The sequence below is a fragment of the Canis aureus genome, chromosome 8 (genome assembly GCF_053574225.1).
Source record: "Canis aureus isolate CA01 chromosome 8, VMU_Caureus_v.1.0, whole genome shotgun sequence".
Classification (NCBI taxonomy): Eukaryota; Metazoa; Chordata; class Mammalia; order Carnivora; family Canidae; genus Canis; species Canis aureus.
This window is the reverse complement of record NC_135618.1, coordinates 28,066,458-28,093,457: the sequence shown is the minus strand read 5'-3', so window position 1 is coordinate 28,093,457 and position 27,000 is coordinate 28,066,458. Positions and strand designations below refer to the sequence as shown.

The 27,000-nt window shown below is 38.8% G+C and overlaps 1 protein-coding gene across 12 annotated transcripts in view; it reads right to left on the bottom strand.

Moving 5' to 3' along the window:
• CDC14A (cell division cycle 14A) overlaps positions 1–27,000 on the bottom strand; it is a 250,286-nt gene that overhangs the window by 106,332 nt on the left and 116,954 nt on the right. For all 12 annotated transcript variants that reach the window (XR_013384557.1, XM_077905614.1, XM_077905615.1 and 9 more), the window contains 2 exons: positions 26,554–26,784; positions 18,422–18,560 (listed from right to left, as the gene is read on the bottom strand). Coding sequence is in view for 11 of the 12 variants with exons in the window: in XM_077905614.1 (XP_077761740.1) it covers positions 18,422–18,560; positions 26,554–26,784 (370 nt within the window). In the remaining variant the exon portion in view is untranslated. The remainder of the gene's footprint in view (positions 1–18,421; positions 18,561–26,553; positions 26,785–27,000) is intronic.

The following is a 27,000-nucleotide window of genomic DNA, read 5'->3' as shown; positions in this document are numbered from 1 at the left end:
GCACCCAACTCTTGATTTGGGCTCAGGTCACAGTTTCAGGATTGGGAGATGGAGCCCTGGTATGGGCTCTGTGCTCAGCAGGGAGTCAACTTGAGATTCTCTCTCCCTCTCCCTCTGCTCCTCCCCCTGCTCAGTTGCATCTTTACAGGTGTTTCTGGGTTTGGAATCAGAACACAATGATAGTCATGTGCAGCTTCTTCTGTTTGTAGCCAACCTCTTCTCCCTCACACCCTTGAGTCCAAACTATGCTGATCTCCCCACCATCTTAACTCTTCATTTCTTCTATCGTGGACACATATTTGTCCAGTACCCTGACCTCAGAGTCCATCCAAAGCCACCATTTGGCGATTCTATATAGAAACCCAGCTCATGTTCTAACTCAAGTTAGGCCTAATCTAGCTGTATCTGAGGCACCAGTCTGCCGTACATGCCTCCTACTCCACTGGCCCAGGGCTATTATAGTAACAGAGGTAGTTCCTGCTTTAAAGAACTGGACTAACAAAATGGATCAAACTTGACATTAAAGGAAGACAGACCAGAAAGCAATACCCAAGACTCAGAAGGTGGGAAGGAGACAGGTATTCAAGTTCTACTCATACTTCAGTATAAACAGATTTACTAGCAAGATGTTTAGACAGAGAATCTGAGGGTAGAGGGAAAGGTTCTTGAGTCTGAAACACACAAGAAAATGTAGCTGAAAGAGAAAAATATTAATTAGAGAACTCCCAAAGCTAATTCTAATTTAGGTAGAGACCCCCACAGTCAAAAGCTGGTTCAGTGGTATCATGCCAAAATACAAAGTTTACAACTAAACTTAATGCATTATTGCTTACAAGACCTTCTTTTTCCACCTCTCTTTTCATGCAAGAAACAAAACAAAAACCATTCAATCTCCTATCTTTAGTAATTGACATGAGCATTTCAGGACAAATTTCTGATGTCGCCACTGCCCACAATTCTTATATATATCTTATCCTTAATACTGGAATCCACATTAGGATTTCATTTTTACTTAGCCAATAGATCTGATATAATTGATGGTTAATAAATGAATAAAATGATGCAATAGTAAATACTGAAGAGCAATTCAGAGGTTTATAAATGGGTGTTACTGCAAAACTGTGACTGTCAAATAGCGCAAACCCAAACCTATACAATGTGCTTGTAATCCTTAAAAGTAAATCATGATATTGTCCATGGTTATTTTAAATTCTAGCTTATAATAATTCAGGTTTTAAGTTTATATTTCAGGAAAGATAAATTATTAAATCTTTAAAATAGTTTATAAAAAATGTTAATATGTATTCCCTGAACTACTTACTACATGTATCTAAAAAAATTTCAAAAAGAAATAGTAGGAATCAATTATAATTAAAAATCCGCATAAGATACCTAGGAATAAACCTAACCAAAGATGTAAAGGATCTATACCCTCAAAACTATAGAACACTTCTGAAAGAAATTGAGGAAGACACAAAGAGATGGAAAAATATTCCATGCTCATGGATTGGCAGAATTAATATTGTGAAAATGTCAATGTTACCCAGGGCGATTTACACGTTTAATGAAATCCCTATCAAAATACCATGGACTTTCTTCAGGGAGTTAGAACAAATTATTTTAAGATTTGTGTGGAATCAGAAAAGACCCCGAATAGCCAGGGGAATTTTGAAAAAGAAAACCATATCTGGGGGCATCACAATGCCAGATTTCAGGTTGTACTACAAAGCTGTGGTCATCAAGACAGTATGGTACTGGCACAAAAACAGACACATAGATCAATGGAACAGAATAGAGAACCCAGAAGTGGACCCTGAACTTTATGGTCAACTAATATTCGATAAAGGAGGAAAGACTATCCACTGGAAGAAAGACAGTCTCTTCAATAAATGGTGCTGGGAAAATTGGACATCGACATGCAGAAGAATGAAACTAGACCACTCTCACCATACACAAAGATAAACTCAAAATGGATGAAAGATCTAAATGTGAGACAAGATTCCATCAAAATCCTAGAGGAGAACACAGGCAACACCCTTTTTGAACTCAGCCACAGTAACTTCTTGCAAGATACATCCACGAAGGCAAAAGAAACAAAAGCAAAAATGAACTATTGGGACTTCATCAAGATAAGAAGCTTTTGCACAGCAAAGGATACAGTCAACAAAACTAAAAGAAAACCTACAGAATGGAAGAAGATATTTGCAAATGACATATCAGATAAAGGGCTAGTTTCCAAGATCTATAAAGAACTTATTAAACTCAACACCAAAGAAACAAACAATCCAATCATGAAATGGGCAAAAGACATGAAGAGAAATCTCTTAGAGGAAGACATAGACATGGCCAACATGCACATGAGAAAATGCTCTGCATCACTTGCCATCAGGGAAATACAAATCAAAACCACAATGAGATACCACCTCACACCATGAGAATGGGGAAAATTAACAAGGCAGGAAGCCACAAATGTTGGAGAGGATGCAGAGAAAAGGGAACCCTCTTACACTGTTGGTGGGAATGTGAACTGGTGCAGCCCCTCTGGAAAACTGTGTGGAGGTTCCTCAAAGAGTTAAAAATAGACCTGCCCTACGACCCAGCAATTGCTCTGTTGGGGATTTACCCCAAAGATTCAGATGCAATGAAACGCCGAGACACCTGCACCCCGATGTTTATAGCAGCAATGTCCACAATAGCCAAACTGTGGAAGGAGCCTCGGTGTCCATCAAAAGATGAATGGATAAAGAAGATGTGGTTTATGTATACAATGGAATATTACTCAGCCATTAGAAATGACAAATACCCACCATTTGCTTCAACGTGGAAGGAACTGGAGGGTATTATGCTGAGTGAAGTCAGTCAATCGGAGAAGGACAAACATTGTATGTTCTCATTCATTTGGGGAATATAAATAATAGTGAAAGGGAATATAAGGGAAGGGAGAAGAAATGTGTGGGAAATATCAGAAAGGGAGACAGAACATAAAGACTCCTAACTCTGGGAAACGAACTAGGGGTGGTGGAAGGGGAGGAGGGCGGGGGGTGGGGGTGAATGGGTGACGGGCACTGAGGGGGGCACTTGACGGGATGAGCACTGGGTGTTATTCTGTATGTTGGCAAATTGAACACCAATAAAAAATAAATTTATTATAAAAAAATTATAATTAAAAATCCAAGCCATTATTGTTAGACATTTTCAAGAATTCTTCCATTTCCTTGAACAAGTTTTATCTTACTTTTGTAATTTCCTAAAATAAAAAGTGATGTTTTAACTACTAATTTTTTTTAATAGTATTTTTTTTAATAGTATTTTTTATTTATTCATGAGAGACACAGAGAAAGAGGAAGAGTCATGGGCAGAGGGAGAAGCAGGCTCCCTGCAAGGAGTCAGATGCAGAACTCGATCCCAGGACTCTGGGACCATAACCTGAACCAAAAGCCAACACTCAACCACCGAGCCATCCAGGTGCCCCTAACTACTAATTTCTGATGTTGCTCATTCTAGTTGTGAAACTTACCAAATACTATAAGCACCAAATTGAACGTAGCATAAGTGACATTTAGAGAGTAAGAAACACCTAACGACCCTTGTTATACAATGTGGTTGGGGGACCAGCAACATTATATCACCCGGGAGCTTATGAGAAATGTAGAATCTCAAGTCCCACCCCAGACCTAGTAAACCAGAAACTGCATTTAATAAGACCCCCAAGTGATTCTTACACATTTTAGTATTTAAGAAGCACTACAGACAACTGGAAGAGTTACAACTAAATTAAAATGTTGACAGATATCCAACTGACTGGATGTTGATGAAAATATCTATGATAATAAAGCAGAAAGGGGGAGCTTCTGATTTATGGATTTAGAAATAGAGAGAATCCAACCACAAAATTGTTGCTCCCTTAAAGATAACTTTACTCAAAATGGAAGCTCTACTTTGCAAAGACAAAACTTGCTGTCGGGTCCAGATGTAGACTTTATGTGAATTATCTCTGTGTTAGGAGGAAACTTAAAAGTAAAAAACTTCCATGTTCCTGAATTGGAAGAATTACTATTGTAATATCAATATGACCCAAAGCAATCTACAAATTCAGGGCAATCCCCATCAAGATTCCAATGACATCTTTCACAGAAATAAAACAAACAATATTAACATTTGCATAGAACCCACAAAAGAGGGCAGCCCTGGTGGCCCAGCAATTTAGTGCCACCTTCAGCCCAGGGTGTGATCCTGGAGACCCGGGATTGAGTCCCACGTCAGGCTCCCTGCATGGAGCCTGCTTCTCCCTCTGCCTGGGTCTCTGCCTCTGTGTGTGTGTGTGTCTGTCATGAATAAATAAATATTTTTTTTAAAAAAAAGGAACCCACAAAAGACCCCAAATAGCCAGAGCAATTCTGAGAAAGAACAAATCTGGAAGTATCACACTTTCTGATATCAAACTATATCATAAAGCTAAAATAATCATGACAGTATAGTAAGGGCATAAAAGCAGACATAGATCAGTGAAACAAAATAGCCCAGAAATAAACCCACATATATAAGACAAATTAATTTATGACAAAGGAGCCAAGAATACACAATGGGGAAAGGACAGTATCTTCAATAAATGGTGTTAGGAACACTGGGCAGCCATATGCAAAAGAATAAAACTGGACCACTATCTTATACCATACACACAAAAGTCAACTCAAAATGAATTAAGGAATTAAACATAAAACCTACAACCATAAACACTTAGAAGAAAACATAGGCAATAAGCTCCTTGACCTGAGCCTTGGCAGTGAGTTTTTGGATCTGATGTCCAAACCAAAGGCAACAAAAAAGTAAACAGGTGGAACTTTATCAAACTTAAAAAGCTTCTGCATTGGGACTCGTGGGTGGCTCAGTGGTTGAGCGTCTGCCTTTGGCTGAGGTTGTGATCCCAGGGTTCTGGGATCAAGTTCCACATCGGGCTCCCCACAGGGAGTCTGCTTCTCCCTCTGCCTATGTCTCTGCTTCTCTCTCTGTGTCTCTCATGAATAAATAAAATCTTTAAAAAAAATTTTTTTAGGGGATCCCTGGGTGGTGCAGCGGTTTGGCGCCTGCTTTTGGCCCAGGGCGCGATCCTGGAGACCCGGGATCGAATCCCACATCGGGCTCCCGGTGCATGGAGCCTGCTTCTCCCTCTGCCTGTGTCTCTACCTCTCTCTCTCTCTCTCTGTGACTATCATAATTAAAAAAAAAAATTTTTTTTAAACCCTTCAGCATAGCAAAGTAAGCTTTCCACAAAATGAAAAGGTAGCCTACCAAATGGGAGAAAATATTTGCAAATCATAGGTCTGAAAGAGGTTAATATCCATAATATATAAAGAATTCACACAACTCAATAGCAAAAAAAACAATCAGTTTAAAAAACAGGCAGAGGATCTGAATAGACATTTTCCCAAAGACATACAGATGGCTAACAAGTACATGAAAAGGTGCTCACCATCACTAATTATCAGGGAAATAAATGTAAATCAAAACCACAATAAGATATGACTTCACACCTGTCAGAACGGCTATTCTCAAAACAAACAAATAAACAAGAAATAACACATGTTGGAGAGATTGCAGAGAAAAGGAAACATTCAACCTGGAGGTAGGAATGTAAATTGGTGCAGCCATTATGGAAAACAGTACTGAAGTTTCTCAAAGAATTTTATTTTATTTTATTTTTTTATTTTTAAAGATTTTATTTATTCATTCATGAGAGACAGAGACACAGACAGAGAGAGAAGCAGCCCGATGCAGGACACAATCCCGGGACTCCAGGATTATGCCCCAGGCCGAAGGCAGGCTCTCAACCACTGAGCCACCCAGGCGTCCCACTCAAAGAATTTTAAAAAGGATTACCATATGATCTAGCAATTCCACTTCTGCATGGAATGAAAACACTAATTTGAAAAGATATATACACTGCTGTATTCACTGCAGCATTATTCACAGCAGCAGACATGTTAGCAACCCAAGTGTCCATTAATAGATGAAGAAATGTGAAGACATAAAGACTTACATAGACACATTCTGATATCAGAATATTACTCAGCCATAAAAAAAAAAAAGAAGGAAATCTTGCCATTAGCAACAACACGGATAGACCTTGAGGACACTGTGCTAAGTGAAGTAAGCCAGAAAGAGAAAGACAAACACCCTGGGATCTCACTTATATGTGAATTCTAAAGAAAAAGAATTTGTAAAAAAAAAAAAAAAAAAAAAAAAAGAATTTGTAGATGCAGAGGACAGATTGGTGGTTAACAGAAATGAGGGATAAGAGGCAGGCAAAGTGGTGAAGGGGATCAAAAAGTAAAAACTTCCAATTATAAGTAAGTCCTAGGGATGTAATGTATAGCATGGTGACAGACTATAGTTAATAATACCATACTGTATAACTAGAAGTTGTTAAGAGAATAAATCTTATAAGTTCTCATCATAAGAAAAAGAAATTCATAACTACATTGTGATGGATATTAACTAGACTCATGGTGGTGATTATTATTTCAACGTAATATCAAATATTACGTTGTATACCTGAAACTAATATAATGTAATATGTCAGCTACATCTCAATAAAAAATTTTAAATTAAGGACAGCCCAGGTGGCTCAGCGGTTTAGCACTTGCCTTCAGCCCAGGGCATGATCCTGGAGTCCCGGGATCGAGTCCCACATCAGGCTCCATGCAGGGAGCCTGCTTCTCTTTCTGCCTGTGTCTCTGCGCCTCTCTCTCTCTCTCTCTCTCTCTGTCTCATGAATAGATAAATAAAATCTTTTAAAAAAATTTTAATTAAAAATAAATACATAAGATAAAACAACATCATTATATCACACTTCATTGTAAAGAATCTCCTAGGGCTGAAGTTCCCCTTGGGAACCCAATACTGGCCCCTAAAGGCTTCCTTTCTAATGAATGAAAGTTTTAACAGATCATGATCCAGAGGTTAGCATAGTGCCACAAACTGAACATTCAATAAACGGAGTCAAACAAGCCATAAAAGCAGCCTGATCCCACTTCTGTACTTCCTTCTACACGCCGTCCCTGAGAAGAATGAGTTGGCTCAAAAATAAGAGAGACATGTTTGTGCCTCATTTTAAAAACTTAAAAGATGTTTGGTAGAACACATATTATGGGTTCAGAATGGAATTTTTAGTTTAAGAACAACAGTTTAACAGTTTTAGTTTAAGAAACACCTGATGGTTGTTTTGCGAACAATTTTATTCGTAGCCTAGAAAAAAATTTAAACATAATATTTCAGACCATAACAAAGAAGTCTTGATCTGCCCATACATAAATTCATCAACTCACAAGGATGCTAGTAAACATCCCTCTTACTGCTGGTGAGACAAGAGGAAGTGTTCTTCAAGATGCAGAACTCAGACACCTGGACATATTTCAGGCTTCAAGGACTAGCAGGATGTGCTTCCCTAAAGTCACAGTTAGAATTAATATTACCTAAAAGGCAATGATTGGATTTTTCACCTCTGAAAGAATACAACCCCTCTAATTTGTGCAGTCATTTTTGACAGATGAAAACCTGTCAGAAAACTTTTTAATCCTCTCACCTCCCTCCTAATGAATGTGTTACTTATTCATGCTTTTGCGTCATTGATGGTGTCATTCTCTTCATCCCTCATACCATTACTCAGGCTTCAAAGCCTGAGACCGACTTCCCTGAGATGTCCCTGGTACCCATCTGTCTCTAACTCCTCAATCTAACTTCTGGCCTCTTCAACAAGAGCCATCCCCTTTAGATGACAATAGGCTCTCTTCAATCTCCCTCCACTTTGTTGCAAACCAGTATTCCTTAAATAACATGTGCATCTCAGGACTCTCCTACTTAAACCAGCCTAAAGTAGACATTTAAGGAATAAGAGAAGTTCAGAATGCCCATGTTCATAGGGGATCTGTATATCTGACTGTACCTAGTTACTGACTATCCACACCAGGCTACACTATCTACACAGATATATGAGTTTCCTATCTACACAAAGCTGCTATAACAAATTACCACACACCTAGTGGCTCAGGAGAATACATATTTACTCCCCCCGATTCTGGAAGTCAGAAGGCCAACATCAGTTTCACTGAGCTAAAGTCAAGATGTTGGCAGGGTTGCTTCTTTCTGGAGGCTCTACAGGGAGAATCTGTTTTCTTGCTTTCTTAGCTGCCAGTGGCTGCCCATATTTCTGGGTTTACAGCCCCTTCCTCAGCTTCAAAGTGCACCAATTCAATCTGTTTCTATCATCACATTTCTTCTAAATAACCCCTCCTGTGTCCCTGGGATTAGATTGAACCTACCAGAATAATCCAGGACAATCATTCCACTTCAAGATCCTTAACTTGACCACATTTGCAAGATCCCCATTTATAATATATTGAGTGGAGTTTATTTCTGGGATGCAAGGCTTATTCAATATGTTTTTTCTTAAATCAATGAAATCCACCATATTAACAAGCTAATGAAGAAAATGGCATGATCCTATCAATCAATGCAGAAAAAGCATGACAAAATTCCATACTCATTCATCATAAACCTCTCTGGAAAAGAGAGAGGAATTTCTTCCACTTGATAAAGTATATCTACAGCAAACCTCTAATTGACATTATACTTAATGGGGAATGCTTCCCCCTAACCCCAAGATTAGGAACAAATGAAGAATATCTGCTCTCACCACTCTTACTCATCAATGTGCTAGAAGTTCAGACTAGGCACCAAGGGAAGAAAAGAAAAGACATGTAGGTTGGAAAGGAAATAAAACTATCTCTATTTGTAGATGACACAATTATCTTTGCAGAAATCCCCAGGAATTTATGTGAGTACGTGCACACACACCCCTAAGTTTCAGGATATAAAATAAACATACATAGAAAGACAACTGCAGGGATGCCTAGATGGCTCGGTGGTTGAGCATCTGCCTTTGGTTCAGGTCGTGATCCCAGGGTCCTAGGATCAAGTCCCGCATCAGGCTCCCCACAGGGAGCCTGCTTCTCCCTTTGCCTGTGTCTCTTATGAATAAATAAATAAAATCTTTAAAAAAATCAATTGTATTCCTACATACTAGTGATGAACATATAGACTCGGAAATTTAAAATACAATACTATTTATAATCATTCAGAAAAAGTAAAATGCTTAGGTGTAAATCTAACAAAACAGGACTTATCAGCTAAAAGCTGATACTGAGGAAAGAAGTCAAAGGAGATCTAAATAAATGAAGAGACATTGAAGACAGTACCAAAGATGTCAATTCACCCCAAATCAATATAGAGGTTTAACACATCCTACCAAAATGGCAGCATGATTTTTTGTAGATATGGACAAGATTACCCTAAAATTCACATAGAAAAGAAAAGGATCTGGCATTGATAAGACAATTTTGCTAAAGAAGGAGAAAGTAGGAGGAACCACTCTTCCAACGTTAAGGCTCATAATACAGGTAGAGTATCAAGACAGTATGGTATTAGAAGAAGGACATACACATCAATGGAACAAACAGAATAAAGAACAAAGAAGCAGATCCATACATATGCCCATCTAATTTTTAACAAAGCTGTCAAAGCAATTCAATGGAGAAAAGATAACCTTTTTCTACAAATACTGCTAAAGCAAGTGGACATCGATGGGCCCAAAAGGAAAAAAAAAAAAAAAGAATCTTAACTAAGTCTCACGCCTCATCTAAAAATCAACTCAAAATGAATCACTGACTTAAATGAAAACACATAACTATAAACCTTTTAGAAAAAAACATGAGAAATTATGGAGGTCTAGAGCTAAGCAGAGAGATCTTAGATCTGATACTAAAGGATGATCTAAAAAAGGGGGAAAATGATAAATGGGACTTCATCAAAATTTAAAATTTTTCCTCTGTGAAAGATCCTATTAAGAGAATGAAAGACAAGTAAAAGACTCAGAGAAAATATTTATCAGACAAAAAACTAGTACCTAGAACATATAAAGAACTCTCAAGGGGCGCCTGGGTGGCTCAGTTGTTTAGGTGTCTGCCTTCAGCTCAGTCATGATCTCAGGGTCTTGGGATCGAGCCCCACATCAGGCCTCCTGCTCAGCGGGGAGCCTGCTTCTCCCTCTCCCTTTGCCTCTCCCCACCACTCATGCTCTCTCTCTCACTCTGCTCTCTGTCTCTCAAATAAATAAACAAAATCCTTAAAAAAAAGAACTACCAAAACTCAGTAATAAGAAAACAAACAGCTCAATAAAGAATAGCCAAAAGATTTAAACAGACACTTTACCAAAAAGATACATGGATGGCAAATAAGTACATAAGAAGCTGCTTATTGTTACTTACTAGGGAAGTAAAATTAAAGCCATAATGATATATCATTACACTCCTATCAAAGTGGCTAAAACAAAAACAGTAACACCACCAAATGCTGACAAATATAAAGAAAAATTCAATCATTCATGCTTTGCTAGTGAGAATGTAAAATGAAACAGCCACTCTAGAAAACAGTTTGACAGTTTCTTAAAAAACTAAACATGTACCATACAACTCACCAACTGCAGTCTTGGGCATTTATCCCAGAGAAATGAAAATTTATGTTCACACAAAAACCTATACACAAACATTTATAGCATCTTTATTCATAATAGCCAAAAACTGTAAACAGCCCAGCTATCCTTCATGGTTAAAAAGCAATATGCTGAACATGCACACCCTGGAATATTACTCAGCCATAAAAAGGAACAAGTGAGGGGTGCCTGGGTAACTCAATCGGTTGAGTGCCTAATTCTTGATTTCAGCTCAGGTCATGATCTCAGTGTTGTGAGATCGAGTCCAATGCCGGCTCCATGCTCAGTGTGAAGTCTGGGATTCTCTCTCTCTCTCTTTCTCTCTCTCTCTCTCTGCCCCTCCTCCCACTCATGGGTACGCTCTCTCTCTCAAATCAATCAACCAATCTTTAAAGAAAAAAAGAACAAGTTACTGCCATGTGCAACAGCCTGGATGAATCTCCAGAGAATTACACTGAATGAAAAATTCCAAGCCTAAAAGGTTGCTGCATAATCTATGATTCCATATGTAACATTCTCAAAATGACAAAATATATAAATGGAAAATGGATCAGCAGTTGTCAGAAGGTAACAAGGGGATAAGGGTAGGAAAAATGAGTGCGGCTATACAAAGGCAATGTGAGAAACTCTTTGCAATGACAGAGAGATACTTGTATCTTAACTCTATCAATGTCAATATCTTGATTGTGATATTATATATATATAATATATATTATATTTTGCAAGATGTTAGCATTCGGGGAAAGCGGGTAAATACAAAGGAGTCCTCTCTATTATTTCTTACAAATGTATATTAACCTAATTACCTCAAAATACAAATTTTAATCAACAGTGTATGTGTTTGAGTGTGTGTGTGAGATAGATAGGCAGATAGATAGTAGCTTAGGAGAAGGGTTGAGGTTTAGAATGGTTAGAGAAAGGCATGTAAAATGTGAAATAAACTTTCCAGACAGGATGCTTAAAAATAGTCAGGGGGCACCTGGGTGGCTCAGTCGGTTAAGCCTCTGACTCTTGGTTTCCGCTCTAGTCATGATCTCACAGAGTCATTGGACCAAGCCCTGAGATGGGCCCCATGCTCAGCACAGAGTCTGTTTGATATTCTGTCTCTCTCCCTCTCCCCTCCCCCTACTTGTTCACATTCACTCTAAATAAATAAATATATATATATTTTAAAAAGTCAAGGAAGGAAGTGAACAAAAGTGTGTAAGCACCATGACACCTCAGGCTCCCTATGACACAGCACCTGCCCCCAGTGAGCCATAGTGCCACCCTGCAGTGTAGCAGAGATGATGTGGGTACCCCACACCCCACACTCCCCTTGTAGACAACTAAGTAAGCGGTCCCAGTGGGGATCTTCACTCATCCCCATCCCCTTGGCCACCATATCCCTAGGAACTGTTAAATAGAAAGTTATCTAATGCTGCATACCTTATGGCCTGTACTAATGACCCATGGGTTTCTCAAAGACTTTCAAAACCAAACCTATCATGGCACATGCCCTGGTTTACCGTCATATAACAAGACCAACCCTTCCAGATCATCTAACATCAACTAGATCCTTATCTCCAAATGATACTTGCATCTCCTAATTTCCCATCCCACCCCTCAAATCCAATACTATCTTAAAATATTCTTTTCTGAAAATAAAGATGGAAATGCTTCACAACTCATGAAGTCCACATAACCCTGATACTGACAGAAGTATTACAAGAAAAGAAAATCACACATCATTACCTTTCACGAACATGGACACAAAAATCCCTAAGAAAATATTAGCATATCAAATCCAGTCATATGAAAACATAAAAGCACATCATGACCATTATGGCTCCACATTCAAAAAGCAATATAATTCACATTACCAGAATAAAGGAGAAAATATTATATGATTATCTTGATAGATGTAGAAAAAACTGACAAAATTCAATACCTATTATTAATAGAAACTCTCAATAAACTAGAAACGGAAGGAAATTTCCTCATTCATATAAAAGTCATCTGTGAAAACCCCACAGCTAACATCACATTTAGTGGTGAAAGGCTGAATGCTGCCCTTTAATATCAAGAGCAAGACAAGGATGTGCATTTTTACCACCTCTAACTAACATTGTACTGGAAATCTCAGCAATAAGAAAAAAAAAAGAAACTATCAAAATTAATAAGTGAAATTTCTATGGTTGCAAGATATCTGGTTAATTTTCAAAAATCAGCTTCAGCAAAACTTTAAATTCTGTTCATTAGAAGACATACAGCACAATTATATCTGACAAATGACTTGTATCTAAAATATATATACAAATATCAAATCATTATTTTGTAAACCTGAAATTAATATAATGTTATATGACAATTACATCTCAATTAAGAAAAAAATCTCACTGGGCACCTAGATGGCTCAATTGGTTAAGCATCTGCCTTTAGCTCAGGTCATGATCTCAGGACCCTGGGACAGAGTGCCAAGTCCAGCTCCCTGTTCATTGGATAGTCTGCTTCTCCCTCTCTCTCTACTCCTAAACCCCACCCCCTGTCCCCTGCTCTCTTCTCTCTCTCTCTCTCTCCAATAAATAAATACAATAGTTTTTTTTAAAATCTCACTGAAAAGCAGAAATGCCTGTTGTAAAGCTGCAACACACAACTTTAACTGCTCTTCCTAATGTTAAATCATCCGTAGAAAACCAATATATTTTCCATCAACTCTGTATATAGTACTGTGAAAAATAATGGTTTAATAGGATCTTCAACAAATATTTTAAAAATAAAATAATATCTTGGAAATTCTGCAAAAAATATATAGGAAAGAAAATATATTTTGAAAATAAAAATAAAATAGTAACAAAAAATATATAAAGAACTATTACAATCAATAAAAAGAAAAAAATTAAATAGGCAAAGACCTGGCCAAACATCTCTCAAAAGATATATATATGAAAAAATGTTCAACATCATTAGTCATCAGGAAATTGAGACACTATTTCACACCAAACAAAATGACTCCACTCCTGCCCAAAAAACAAGTTTACAAAACAAAATGTTAGCAAAGATGTGAAGTAGTTAGAACTCATATTCATACAAGTAGTATATAAAATGATTTAACCACCTTGGAAAATCTTTCCTCATAAAGTTAAAATATATCTAATCCTATGACCCAGTGACCTTCATTCCTGGGTATTTAAATAAAGGAAATGAAGAAAGATGTCCACAAAAAGACTTGTAGAGAAATATTCACAGCAGTTTCATTCATAACAACCAAAAACTAAACATCCATCATCAGTTGTATGGGTCAATACATCATGATATATTCATTCAACGGAATACTAAGTAATAAAAAGAAACAAACTACTGACATACTTAACATGAATGTATCTCAAAAACAACATTCTGAGAAGAAAATAAAGTCCAAGAACACTCCCAGCTATAAGACTCATTTTAAAACTACAGAAATTATGATACTAGTGTCAAGACAGACAAACATAGAATGGAATATAAGGTCAAGAAACAAACTCACACATGTACAGACCCTTGGTTTATAATAAAGGTGACACTTTAGAGCAATGTGACCAGGGTCGTCTTTTTGATAAATTACGCCAGGTTAATTAGGTATCCATTTGGGAGGGAGGGGAAGAGCCTTGGCTCCTATCTCATTTTTTTAAAAGCAATTCCTGATCAATTGTCAATCTAAATATGGTAGAGAAATCAACAGAACTTGTAGGAAACAACATAAAAGAATATGCTATGCTCTATATTGACAAAAACGTCTTAAAAGGAATATAAAAAGCATTACCTATAAAGAAAATGATTAATGACACTGGACTGCACTGAAATTAAAACATTCCATTCAAAAGACACTATGGTATAAAAAAGCAAACCCCAAGAGAAGCAGAACATATCTTTATATTACGTAGAAGGGACAGTGTGCATGCAGCCAGAATATTGAGACTTCTACAAATCGACAAGAAAAAGACAATCTGATAGAAAGACGGGTAAGAGACATGAATATACATTTCATAAAAGGGAATATACAAATGGCCGACAGATACATGAAACGTTCAACCACATTTGTTATCAGTGAACAGCAAATTCAAACTACAAAGCAAATTATCACTACAAGCAGAGTATAATGACTTAAAAGACTGACAATATCAGGGCACCTGGGTGGCTCAGTGGTTGAGCATCTGCCTTTGGCTCAGGTTGTGATCCCAGGGTCCAAGGATCGAGTCCAGTATCAGACTCCCTACAGGGAGCCTGCTTCTCCCTCTGCCTGTGTCTCTGCCTGTATATCTGTGTCTCGAATGAATGAAAAGAAAGAAAGAAAGAAAGAAAGAAAGAAAGAAAGAAAGAAAGAAAGAAAGAAAGAAAGAAAGAAAGAAAGACTGGTAATATCCAGTATTAATAAGTATGTAAAGAGTGGAACTCCCACCCACTATTGATAGGAATATAAGGTGGCATATCTACTTTGGAAAAGTCTTTAGTGATACCTGCTAGGACTGAATGTTCCAATCATAGGTATTCATCCAACAGACAAATGTACCAAAGATATTAATGAAATAGCCCCAATCTGGATACAACTTAAATATCCACTAACAGAACAGCTAAAATATGATATATTCAAACAATGGAATTTCATCCAGCAATGAAAATGAACACACTATTTTTACACATAATAAAAAAAAATGCTGACTGAAAGAAGCCAGACATACATACTGATTCCATCTGTATAAGGTTAAAATCAGGTAAAACACATCTACGGTGTTAGAAGTAAGCAAACGGTTGCACAGGTAGTGAATGGAAGGAGCACAAGGTGGGCTTCCAGATGCTGGTAATTGTTCTGTTTCCTGATCTAAGAGTGGTTACGTGAGTATGTTCACTTTGTGAAAATTTACTGAGCCAACCTCTCAAACTGCCCACTCCTAGCTCCTTGCATTCTACCCACACTAGCCTTCTTTCAAAAATGGTACACTTGTTCCCCTCTCAGGACCTCTGCATGCCTGCTGCCCAGGACAAATTCAGGAGCACTGGCTCCTTCTCACCCTCCAGGTTCTGGCTCTTTCAAGAAGCCTTCCTTGACCAAAGGCCTCAGCCGTCCCCTATAATCACTCCCCTCCCCTACTGCTAGTCTCAACTGTCATACTGCTGTCAGAAATTAATCTCGTATATAAACTTACACACCTGTTTATTATATGCTCCTTCCCCTAGAGATTTTTGCACCTGGGAGTTACACACCTTGTCTGTTATGTTCAGTGCTGCAACCCCAGGCCTGAGAGCACTGCCTGACGGACAGTGCACATCTAACAACTATCTGTTGGGTGAGTGAACGTCATGAATGCACTAAGCAATATTTTCTGCTGTGGGATACCTCAAGACACAGGCTTGGAAAGGAAAAAAATGAGAGGGGAAGAGAACAAGAAAAATATACAGATTCAAGCAAACAAAGCATAATACTACCTCTGGTGCCACTCAAAGCATAAAGCAGATTAGACTCCTACCTTGATGGAGGTGATCTAATAAAGCCTGGGAAAGCCTGGGAGCGATCCAGGCATTTCCCCATGCCAGTTCTATAAGAAACACTGCAAAACATGGAAGGTCTAGTGCCTCAAACAAAGAACCTGCCTTCAGGAAGGTACTGACCTAAGCATTAATGACTTATTTTAGGACTGATTTTAATTTAATGACTTCAATTAATGACTGATTTTTTTTAAAAAGATTGTATTTATTTATTCATGAGAGACAAAGAGAGAGAGAGAGGGAGGCAGAGACACAGGCAGAGGGAGAAGCAGGCTCCATGCAGGAGCTAACGCGGAACTCAATCCGGGGACTGCAGGATCACAGCCCTGGGCCGAAGGCAGACACTTAACCACTGAGCCACCCAGGTGTCCCAATTAATGACTGATTTTAATGCTTCAGTTATATAAGGAAGTCATTCTTACACCTCAGTTCTTACAGAAAAATACTTAAAAAATTATAATATGGACTCATATTCAAAGAAATATCCTGAATTTTCTAGCTTAAGTATCTATAAATGAAAAAAAAAAAGAGGCACTTTTCTTCAATCTAGAGTACCTTTGCCTCATAACCTAATTTCTTCTGTTATTTTGAGATGTGGCAGAGAGAGGAGGCATAGTAGAGAAGGAGGAGGGAGGAGTGTGCAGGCATGTTGTGGGAGGGCTGTGGTAACTGACCCCCTTGGAAAATGAGGTGCAATTCTCAGCTACTTCTCCTCACCTTGTGAGCTGCACCTAGCAGAGTGCCCAGTGCAAGGTGAGTATTCAATAGGTACCTAATAGATGAACATTCTTCCCAATAATGGTTTTAAGAGATTGATGGAACATATTAAAGAACTAGGCTTAGTAGTGTCTTGGTTTCTGTTTCCTAATCCTTAAGGCCATTTATTTAACTTTAGTGAGCAATTAGTACAAGTGGCTGGCATATACACTGCACCAAGCTCCATGCTATAGGCACACATAAAGCAAAACAGAAGAAACCACTGACTGAGAATCTGACAAAGAATAAATCTCTAAAGGAACAGAATTACTTTATTTGTATCTCATAGGCCAACCCTAGGAACCTCTGTCTTCTTAATGATCCTGTTCTTGGGTATTTTTTTCCTGTGAATTCATTACACTTGTGTTTCAGTCTTTGAAGTGAAGGTATAAATTCACATTTCCAGCACTGTTTTCTTATTTCCTCCCCCACCAAAGTTCCCCCCAGGCCGGGAACTAAAGTAATTCCTCAGCAGGATTCCTCAAATCCTTTTAACCATTTCAGATGCTTACGGCTTACTTAAAGTTCCTTTCTGTGGAAGTCACAATCATTTGTTTCTCACCAACAGAAAATTATTTCAATGGGAAAAGAATTATATATAAAAGAATGCTATTCAAAATACAGCCATTGCAGGCAGCCCGGGTGGCTCAGCGGTTTAGCGCCGCCTTCAGCCCAGGGCGTGATCCTGGAGACTCGGGATCGAGTCCCACGTCGGGCTCCCTGCATGGAGCCTGCTTCTCCCTCTGCCTGTGTCTCTGCCTCTCTCTCTCTGTCTCATGAATAAATCATGAATAAATAATAAAAATATTAAAACAAAACAAAAAAAATACTGCCATTGCAGCATAAAAGGAAAAGAAAGAAAATTTCTGAGTAAGATATAATTGATAACATTTTAGAGCTGGACCTAAATCAGCTAGTGTTAATTTCGTCTCCTCATTTTATTAATGGATAAACCAATTGTAATTTCTAAAATTTTATAGGGAAATCAGAAAGGTTTGTTCTCTTATGATTTTAATCTCCACCTTATGGGCTTGGAAGGAAGGAAGGAAGGAAGGAAGGAAGGAAGGAAGGAAGGAAGGAAGGAATTAATTTATAAGTAGTCTTCCAAATAAAGGTCATAAAGCCATTCAGTGGCATGGCCAGGACTAAAACCCAGTTCTTTTTTTCTTCCTTGGTAACTCATAAGCTGCAGCTACTTGAGCAGTTTAGTTAGTTGTCAGGAAAGCAGCAATGTCCCCAAAATCACTGACTGACCTTAGTTGTGGTTTCTTTTCATTCTGCTTTTAGACACGCAAACAAAAGAAAAGAATGAAAAGTGTCAAGTAGGATGACATAAGAAAATTGCACTGTAGCCAGATCACACATAGAAGATGACAGAAAAAAGGTAGGCAGAGATGGCTCTGTGATTTTCTTCTCTCACCTGATCTAAGAGATAAAAAAGGTACAAAGTTAGAATGCATTAGCTGTCAAATCAACAATATTCCATTAGAGGCACAGACTTCTCTCACAATGCAGCCATTTTATAACCACAGGCCTGACACAGTCCACAACCAGAGAACAAGAGGTAGAAATGATCAGAAGGCGGATGTAATACAGTAACGGAGACCATATACTTACTCTTCCAAGAAGTGCTGCTGGGGTCCTATAATGGAGCCTGGTCGGCATATTCTGATCCAAGCAATTATTTCAGCATGTGTAAACCTGTAGTGTTTCATGACATAACAGGCAATCAACGTCCCTGTTCTTCCAAGACCAGCTGCAAGAAAAGGAAATAGACCAAGAAATACAAAATATAGCAAATGCACCCACAAAAATAGTGAAATCCAACCCTGCCCAGAAACTGCAATGGTTTCAAGTATAATGCAAATGTTTTAAACCCAGAAAATAGGGACCCCTGGGGGGCTCAGCAGTTGAGCATCTGCTTTGGCTCAGGTCATGATCCCGGGGTCTTGGGATGGAGTTCCACATCAGGCTCCCCACAGGGAGCCTGCTTCTCCCTCTGCCTATGGCTCTGCCTCTCTCTCTCTCTGTGTGCTCATGAATAAATAAATATTTTGTAAAATAAACAAACAAACAAACAAACCCAGGCAATAATGCAATGCTTTTTACATAATGTGGGATTAAAAGATGATTCTAACTCAATAAATCTTCTAAAAACAGATCATAAAATTAAAATAAGACTATATAAGAAAATATAAAAATCACAGCAAGGGTCTTGAAAAATTACTAAGTTCAACCCGTGGGGGCCTTTGGGAATGCCTGTCATTATAAATGTTGTCAGGACAATGCGGGTTCCATGACAATCACTTACAAAAATATCACCTGTCAGGTGTCTCCACCCTCTCCATCCTTGACCCCAGCCGAGGCTGAGATGAATCCACAGTTAACAGTTTGTCTGTGTGACCCCTAAGAAGTCAGCAGTATAACTGGCCAATTTTTTAGTTTATTTAAATGGTTCAGGTTTTTTTCCTTATTTTAGAATAAGGAATCATAGAATCAAAGTTTGAAGATGCCATAGATGTCATCAAGCCTCATCAACTACCTCAAGTGTGTCAATACTATCTGTGTCAGATGGTCATCCCAACCTCCATTTCACTCCCTCAGAGACCAGGATTTCAGGATTTCCTCAGTTAGGAGGTATTGATGGAGCACCTACGACCTGCCAGGTACTGTGCTAGGAGGTGGAGGCACAGTGACAAATAAAAGAAACATTGTCCCTGCCCTTGGGAGAGCACACAGTCCACTGAGAAAGAACAAAGCAAACAGAAGTGCTCAAATTTCAATTCTCTGGGCTCCTGCATTTTCTAATAACTTCTGTGTTAGCTTATTTTCCTTCTGTTGAATGCACTGTGTGTTGCATAAGATTAAGTAATACAATTAGAAATGACTTTCAAAACAAATGACTTTCAATGAAATACTGGTTATTATTGTGAACTCTGATTTCTTCAAAGTGCTTTTTACCAGTTGCTGTATTTTTTCCTCTCTCCAAAGAAATAAAAGTGATAGAACTTGATTTACATTTTAGCTAATCTTTTTTAAAAAATACATGCTGACTTCCTCCTTTTGCAAAAATATTCAAACACTTCATCAAGCTACAGGCTCTCAACAATAGTGGTTGTTCATACATCAGAACAACTGAGGCCCAAAGATACCAGCCAATTGACTCATATAACAAGAGAGTAGGGAATTCAGGACTAAAACTCCCCTATGATCTTGATTCTCATCCCAGAATTCTTTCCACTCTTGGCTCACATCCTGTCACTCATAGGTACCGACTTGTGTAAAAGGCACCATGAAAGATCTGGAAACAGAAACATGAAGACAAGCAGGATGCCTGCCCTCATGATATATATAAGACTGACTGAAACAATAGTGCTCATTTACAAGCATTTTCTAAGTCTTTCCATATCTAGCTTCTTGGAATTATATTCAATACTGTAAATTTTTATTTAAGTATCATCCACAACCAAGGCAGTATGCAGAGTTATTTTTCCACTACTAAAAATCTGTTTGTATCATATACACTTTTTCTAATAGAAGAATAAAGTGGCTCTGGGGATGCCTGGATGGCTCAGTCAGTTGAGTGTACAAGCTTTTGGTTTCAGCTCAGGTCGTGATCTCATGTGTCATGGGACTGAGCCCCATCTTAGGCTCTGTGCTCAGCAGGAGTCTGCTTGAAGATTCTCTCCCTCTGCCCCTCTGCCCACTCACACTCACTCTCTCTCAAGTAAATAAATAAATCTTAAAAAAAAAAAAAGAAATAAAAAGAAAGCTCTAATTGTTTTTAAACATTAAATTTAGGCAGTCAAATGTTTATTCAAGATGCCCAGGACAAGGTTCTGCTCATAGAATAAGGATATAAGCAAGTATAGGATATAATTTTTGACCAGGATGAGTATCAGAGTAGTTGCTGACTATCAAGCAAGAAACAATAAGAAAGAAATGAAGTTTGAACTGAAACCGGGTTTTCAGATAAAGGGGGAGGGGAGTACTCTGTGAGCTGCTAGTGTCTTCAAAGAATAGGTCATTGTTGACACAGACTTTAACAGACTCTAAAGAATAGGAAGGTCACAATATTTTCAGCATAGGGTGTGATGGGTAAAAGCCTGGCTGGAGAATGTATCAGTGTGTGTCAAGTGCCCTGTGTATATAATATGAATTACTATCTCCTATGTATATAATATGTATTATTACTCCTCAAATATTTGTAGATGATGCTTTGATGAACAAAATTCAACTCATGTTAAAAGTATTACAGAATTCAAGGGGCGCCTGGGTGGTTCAGGGCTTGAGCGTCTGCCTTCGGGTCAGGGCATGATCCCAGGGTCCTCTACCTGCCTGGTTCTCCCTCTGCCTATGTCTCTGCCTCTATGTCTCTCTTGAATAAATAAATAAATAAAATCTTTAAAAAAATAGTATTACAGAATTCATGATATTATCAACAGCTAATAAAAATACAACTGCTATCATGTAAAAAAAAAAAATCTGTATTTTTGCCTTTAACCAATGGAAAGGACAAAATAAAGCTGCCATGTATTTGGGGGCAAGAAAGTGCAGTGATAAAAGCAGATGGATCTAGCAGCAGCACATGGACTATGCTGGAAAGCACAGAGGCAGGAGCTAGGAAGCTGCTGGGAGGCTGGGGCCAGAGGGTGAGGCGGGCTGGATGGATGGTGGTGATAAAAAGGAGGAGCTGAGTAAGAAAGACATTTGGACTGGGTCACCGAGAGAGTCAAAGATGACTGATATTTCTGGCTGGGAAAACTGGTACAAGGTCAATTTCATCTGTGAAAACATTTAGTTAGAAAAGGAAACGGGAAAGTTGACAGTACTGTTTTTAATATGTTTAAGAATCTTTCCCCCAAAAGGCGGAGCCCCTTTGTCAACTTTCCCTGGTCAAATAATAAGGAGTATCTGCTCCAATCTCTCCAGTACTTTGAAATACAGTGCCTCAGCAAATCTAAGATACCATCAAGTCACCTAACGGTGTGAAATGCACCATTATTTAAGCTCCACCTAAGTAAGAAAAAATTAAACTATGACATTCTACCAATTTTCAGATCCACCCTAGATCCATAAATGTGAAAGTGTGAAAAAGCTGTCTCTAAATCAGTATTTCTCAATCTTTTTTTCATTATTGCCTCCTCCAAGAGTCTAAGACATTTTTCCTGATCGTCTCCCATGTAATTTTACTGCCACAGTATACTGCATACCTCTACATACTGTATGTAAATCTGTGCTTTATACAGAAAAAGAATGGTTCCTCCTCCTCCTCCCTCCCAAAAAACAATTCTTCCTCCTTGGAGGCAATAATGCCAGATTGAAAATACATATCAAAAATGCAAGTGAGGGGCACCTGGCTGGCTCCATCAGAGGAATATGTGACTCTTGATGTCGGGATTATGAGTTCGAGCCCCACACTAGGTATACCTCTATAGATTAGTATAGAAGTATACCACTACCTCTATAGAGATTACTTAAAACCTTTGTTTAAAAAAAAATGCAAATAAAATTACAAACAAGCTCATGTTTACAGATGCTTTATATTCCCTTCCCATTGAGCCTTCTTTTTAAAAAATTATATTTATAATGTTTTATTAAATGAGGGGTATGTGTATGTGTGTATGTAGCCTGATTTCATCTGAAGTACCTTTTGTCCCAAACCAAACGTCAACATTCCCTAGAAAAGAGTAAATTTTAATTATGGTCTCAATGGGGCTCTTCCTTTAATATTAGAGTTTAAGAGTAATTAGCCTTTCTGTTACTGTCCAGAGCAGATATTCTCTGCCTCTGCAGAGTTGTTAACTCTCAGACATCTGACAAGACTACAGGTAATCATATGGATAAAACACAGCGGGAAAGCGGGAAATGGGAATCCTTCTAGGAACCAGGGCACGGTGAGTTTCCAAAGTCCCTCCAAGAAGTCACCAATGTGGGTGTCTGTCTGGAGAGGAGATAGTCTTTCTGGAGGCAACATTACCTATCACTGTTCCCTCCCTGTGCAAGGAAGGGGCTGTCCCATTCCCTCGGTTGGGCACCTACTCACACACACTCACAACCAAAAAAGGTGGTGCAGAAAATTTTCAAATTTCTCTGAAACTAAAGTTGCTTCCCCCTTTTATAAAGAGTCTATAATTTAGATCTATAAAAAGAACGTACTTAGCACTCAATAGTTAGGAGCTCTTACCACAATTCAACAGAATAAGAACATTTCACTAAGTTTCTATAAAAACTTTAACAAATTTCTTAAAGCATTCATAATTAAAGGGCTCCCTGACACAGCAAGACAAGATGTTGAAAAGTATTCTATTTATACCAAGTTAAATGCTGATTCCCTTATAGTTCGGGGCATTTTCTGAAATTCTATAGAATATCAACGGTCACATACCAGAACATCATAGTGCTCCCATTTTTTAAAAATTATTATTTGTGCTAGGAAATTTTCAAAAGCTCATAGCCATCCATTTTATCAACCAGAAGGTGGACTATAGGTACTGGATCATTGGTAAGATTTCACACATTCCCAGTAAATCAATTTCTAGTTTGTCTCTCTATATAGCACTTTATGTGGAGGCATGACATATTCATTCCCTTTCTAGCAGCTACTGAAGTTCATGTGACATAGAATAAGATTCTCTCTCCCTCCTCCTTCTACTTCAGTTAAAATGCTCAGTGCTGCTTCAATTCCCAGAAAACTAAACTGACTTAATTAGGGCAGATGTCAAAATAATTAACAGGCCTATAGTAGATAAGTATGCTATTAAAAGCAATACAGCTGTAATTAAACCAAAGGTGTAATCTTTAGAAAGGAGTCCTACATGTGTGTACAAGTGGAAGCAAATGAAATAACATTATCCAAAAGATGTCACCACATGTAAATGTGACCTTCCCATACAAGAACGCACCTCAGTGCTAAGAGTTCTGATTTTAAATTAAAATATATAAACCTCTGCAGCATAAAATACACACACATACACAACACACACATATACACAACTTACACACCCATACTGTATTTTTTTAAATGTTAACATTCACAAATCTAGGATATAATACAGAGAATACCTGTAATAAGAATGTTGAACATCAAAGAGTTTCATTTTTATAATTTTAGATGAGAAATGTTATCAAGAGAGATGCTGATACCCAAAGGAAAATGAAAACACTAATTCAAAAAGTATATGCACTTCTGTTTCTTGTAGCATTATTTACAATAGCCAAGACATGGAAGCAGCCTAAACATCATCGATAGGTGAATGGATAAGGAAGATGTCTCTCTCTCTAGATATATATATATGATATATATATATGTATCATATATATGATATATATATATGTATCATATATATACATATATATCTACATATATACACACAGGCAATGTAATATTACTCAGCCATTAAAAAGAATGAGGTTTTGCCATTTGCAACAGTATGGATGGACCTGGAGAGTATTATGCTAAGTGAAATAAGTCAGATGGAAAGACAAATAACGTACAATTTCAATTATATGTGGAATCCAAATACAAAACAAACAAAAAAGCAGAAACAGATCTGCAAATGCAGAAGCAAAGGGGAATGAAGGGAGGGGCAAAGTGGGTGAAGGGGAGTGGGAGGCACAAGCTTCCAGTTATGGAATGAATAAGTCACAGGGATGAAAGGTCCAGCACATGGAATATAGTCAATGGTATTGTAATAGTGTTGTGTGGTAAGAGATGGTAGCTACACGTATGGTGAGCACAGCATAATGTATAAACTGTCCAATCACTATATTGTATGCCTGAAACTAATATAACACTGAATCAACTATACTTCAATTTAAAAAGTAGAGAAAGATACTGAGTTTTAAAGACAGTTTTGCATTTTTTCTTCCATGACTTTGTCAGTCCAAGACATGGCACACAGATAAAAAGCTCTATGACTTGGTAATCATAAAATTAATTGACTAGGAAATAAGGCCAAATTCATCCGAGGAAAAGTGCTAAATTTTATGACACAAAAATAAACTTTGAGAAAGAACACATAAATATCTCCTACTAAATGTTGGTAGCTGCTCTATTCCCATTAGCTCTCAAGTTCCACTGATATTTGAAACGTGTGAAATGCAGGCTTTTTCTCGGGCCTGGGCAATCTTTAACAGAATGAGCTGGAAAGGCAAAGTTAGAGTGCAAGTGGACCACATCCAGGGCGAGCGGGCTCTCCACTCCCCCACTGTGACCCGATTAGAACTGAAAGCACTCTGCCATGATGAGTGAACAAGACACCTTCCTAGCAGACCCCCCATCCCCACCCATCGGAGAGATGGGACGTCCTGCAGGTCAGCGCCCCATCCTGCTAAGAAGTGGGAAGAGGAGGGGCAGAGGCTCTGTGGATGTGGGTGAGAAGCCCTCAAGGAGCCCTCATCCAAAAGGGGGCCGCATGCACATTTCCATCTCTCCGGGTCTCTGGCAAAACACAGCTTCCCGTTGCCGCTCACATGTCAGCCAAGTACCTCCACCTACTCAAATCTTAAACATAGAAACAAAGGCCTACAAAATGGTATTTTAATTTCTGTCAGAACCAAAGCCATGCTTGTCTGAATAAGTCAGTTACAGCAGCACTAGGCACTTGAAAAGAACAGCACAATCCCCAACACCTACTAGACAATTAGCATAAACGCCACACAAACTGGTTCTCAGGCTCACAGTCGTGAGAGCAGCACCACCCAGCGGCCTTCTGAACCGCTGCATGTGAGGAACTAGACTCTATCCCAGGGTGGCCAAAGCGCTGTCCCCTGTCACTGGAATCAGAGACCCCGGTATAATACCTCCCACCACGCTGGAAAATCTAAAATGCAGTATGATCCTCCTCAAGTCTAACAACCAGGCTCCGAGAAAATGTTATTTCACATTTTCTGAGTAGCCAACACAAGGCTGCCGGATAAAATGCAGGATGTATGTTCTGTGACATCTCTAAAACGTACTCAGAAAGTATTCATCGTTTCTCAAAAATTCAAATTTAACTAGGCATCCTGTATTTTCGTTTGCTGAATCTGGCAACCTTAGTGCTCCTATAACCTGAAAGAACCCTGCCCCAGAAAGTACCCACCCCTAGAGAGCAGAGATTTATTTACATAACCAAATCTTTACATAACCAAGATCCCTCAAAAGAAGCAGTAACAGCATCTGCAGTGAGCTAGCTACTAGCCGATGACCCAAAGATGCTGCTGTCCACTGGCAATGGGCAGGGAAGACACTGGTTCATCATGCAAAAGACTAGGAAGGGGAAAGGGGGAGCAGAGAGCAAAATGGGACTCCAGACAGCTGGGTCGTATAATGGGAGCATCAAATATGAGAAGGGTGGAGGAGGGTAGAAAGGAGGTAGGCAATTCTAGAAGAAAAAGAAAGAAAAAACAATCAATCAAACACTAACAACCCTTGCCTCTTGTCAAGGGCACGTAGGCACTGTGACTTCCCTCACCGTGGGGCCTGCTGGTGGTGAGCAGGAGCGTGGTCACATAAGGCCAGGAAAACCATACCTCCACCAATTATCCATATCTAAGCAAACTTTTCCTTAGGAAAGGGGTTATTTAAATGGGTTTGTGTTCTGGTTTTCCCAAGCAAACAAAAACAAAAACAAAAACAAAAACAAACAAACAAAAAACCACTGGTATTCTTCTGAAAACACTAACTGGTTTTGTCTTGCATGCCTGACTGCTTGCAGCCCCCACCTCCCCTTGTGGAGGCGCAGGGGCCACCAGGCCAGACGCACCTTTGCAGTGGACAGCGATCGCCCCGTCCGTGTTCTCACAGATGTTCAGGAACCTGCGCACGATGTTGTCGCTGGGCGTGCTGCCGTCTATGAAGAAGAGGTCATAGTGCTCAAAGCCGGCATCTATGAAGCGCTTGGCCTCGTAAATCTTTTTGTTCAGTCTCACAACTGCAGTCACGTTATGCTTTTTGAAATAAGGAAAGTAGGCTTCAGGGGCGTGAAGAGGATAGCCTGTAGGGAAAACAGAGCTGTGAGCCAAAGGAACGCATTCCACCTTACACACCCAGAAACACGAAAACCTGTCACTCTGAAGTTTATGAATCTCAGCAGAGCTTAGGAGGAAAGTGCATCTGCTGAGAGAGTAAGAGGAGGAAGCACATTTCTAAAGCAGCGGTCTGTAGAACTGTGACACACACGCACACGCACACACACACCCCACAGGAGGGG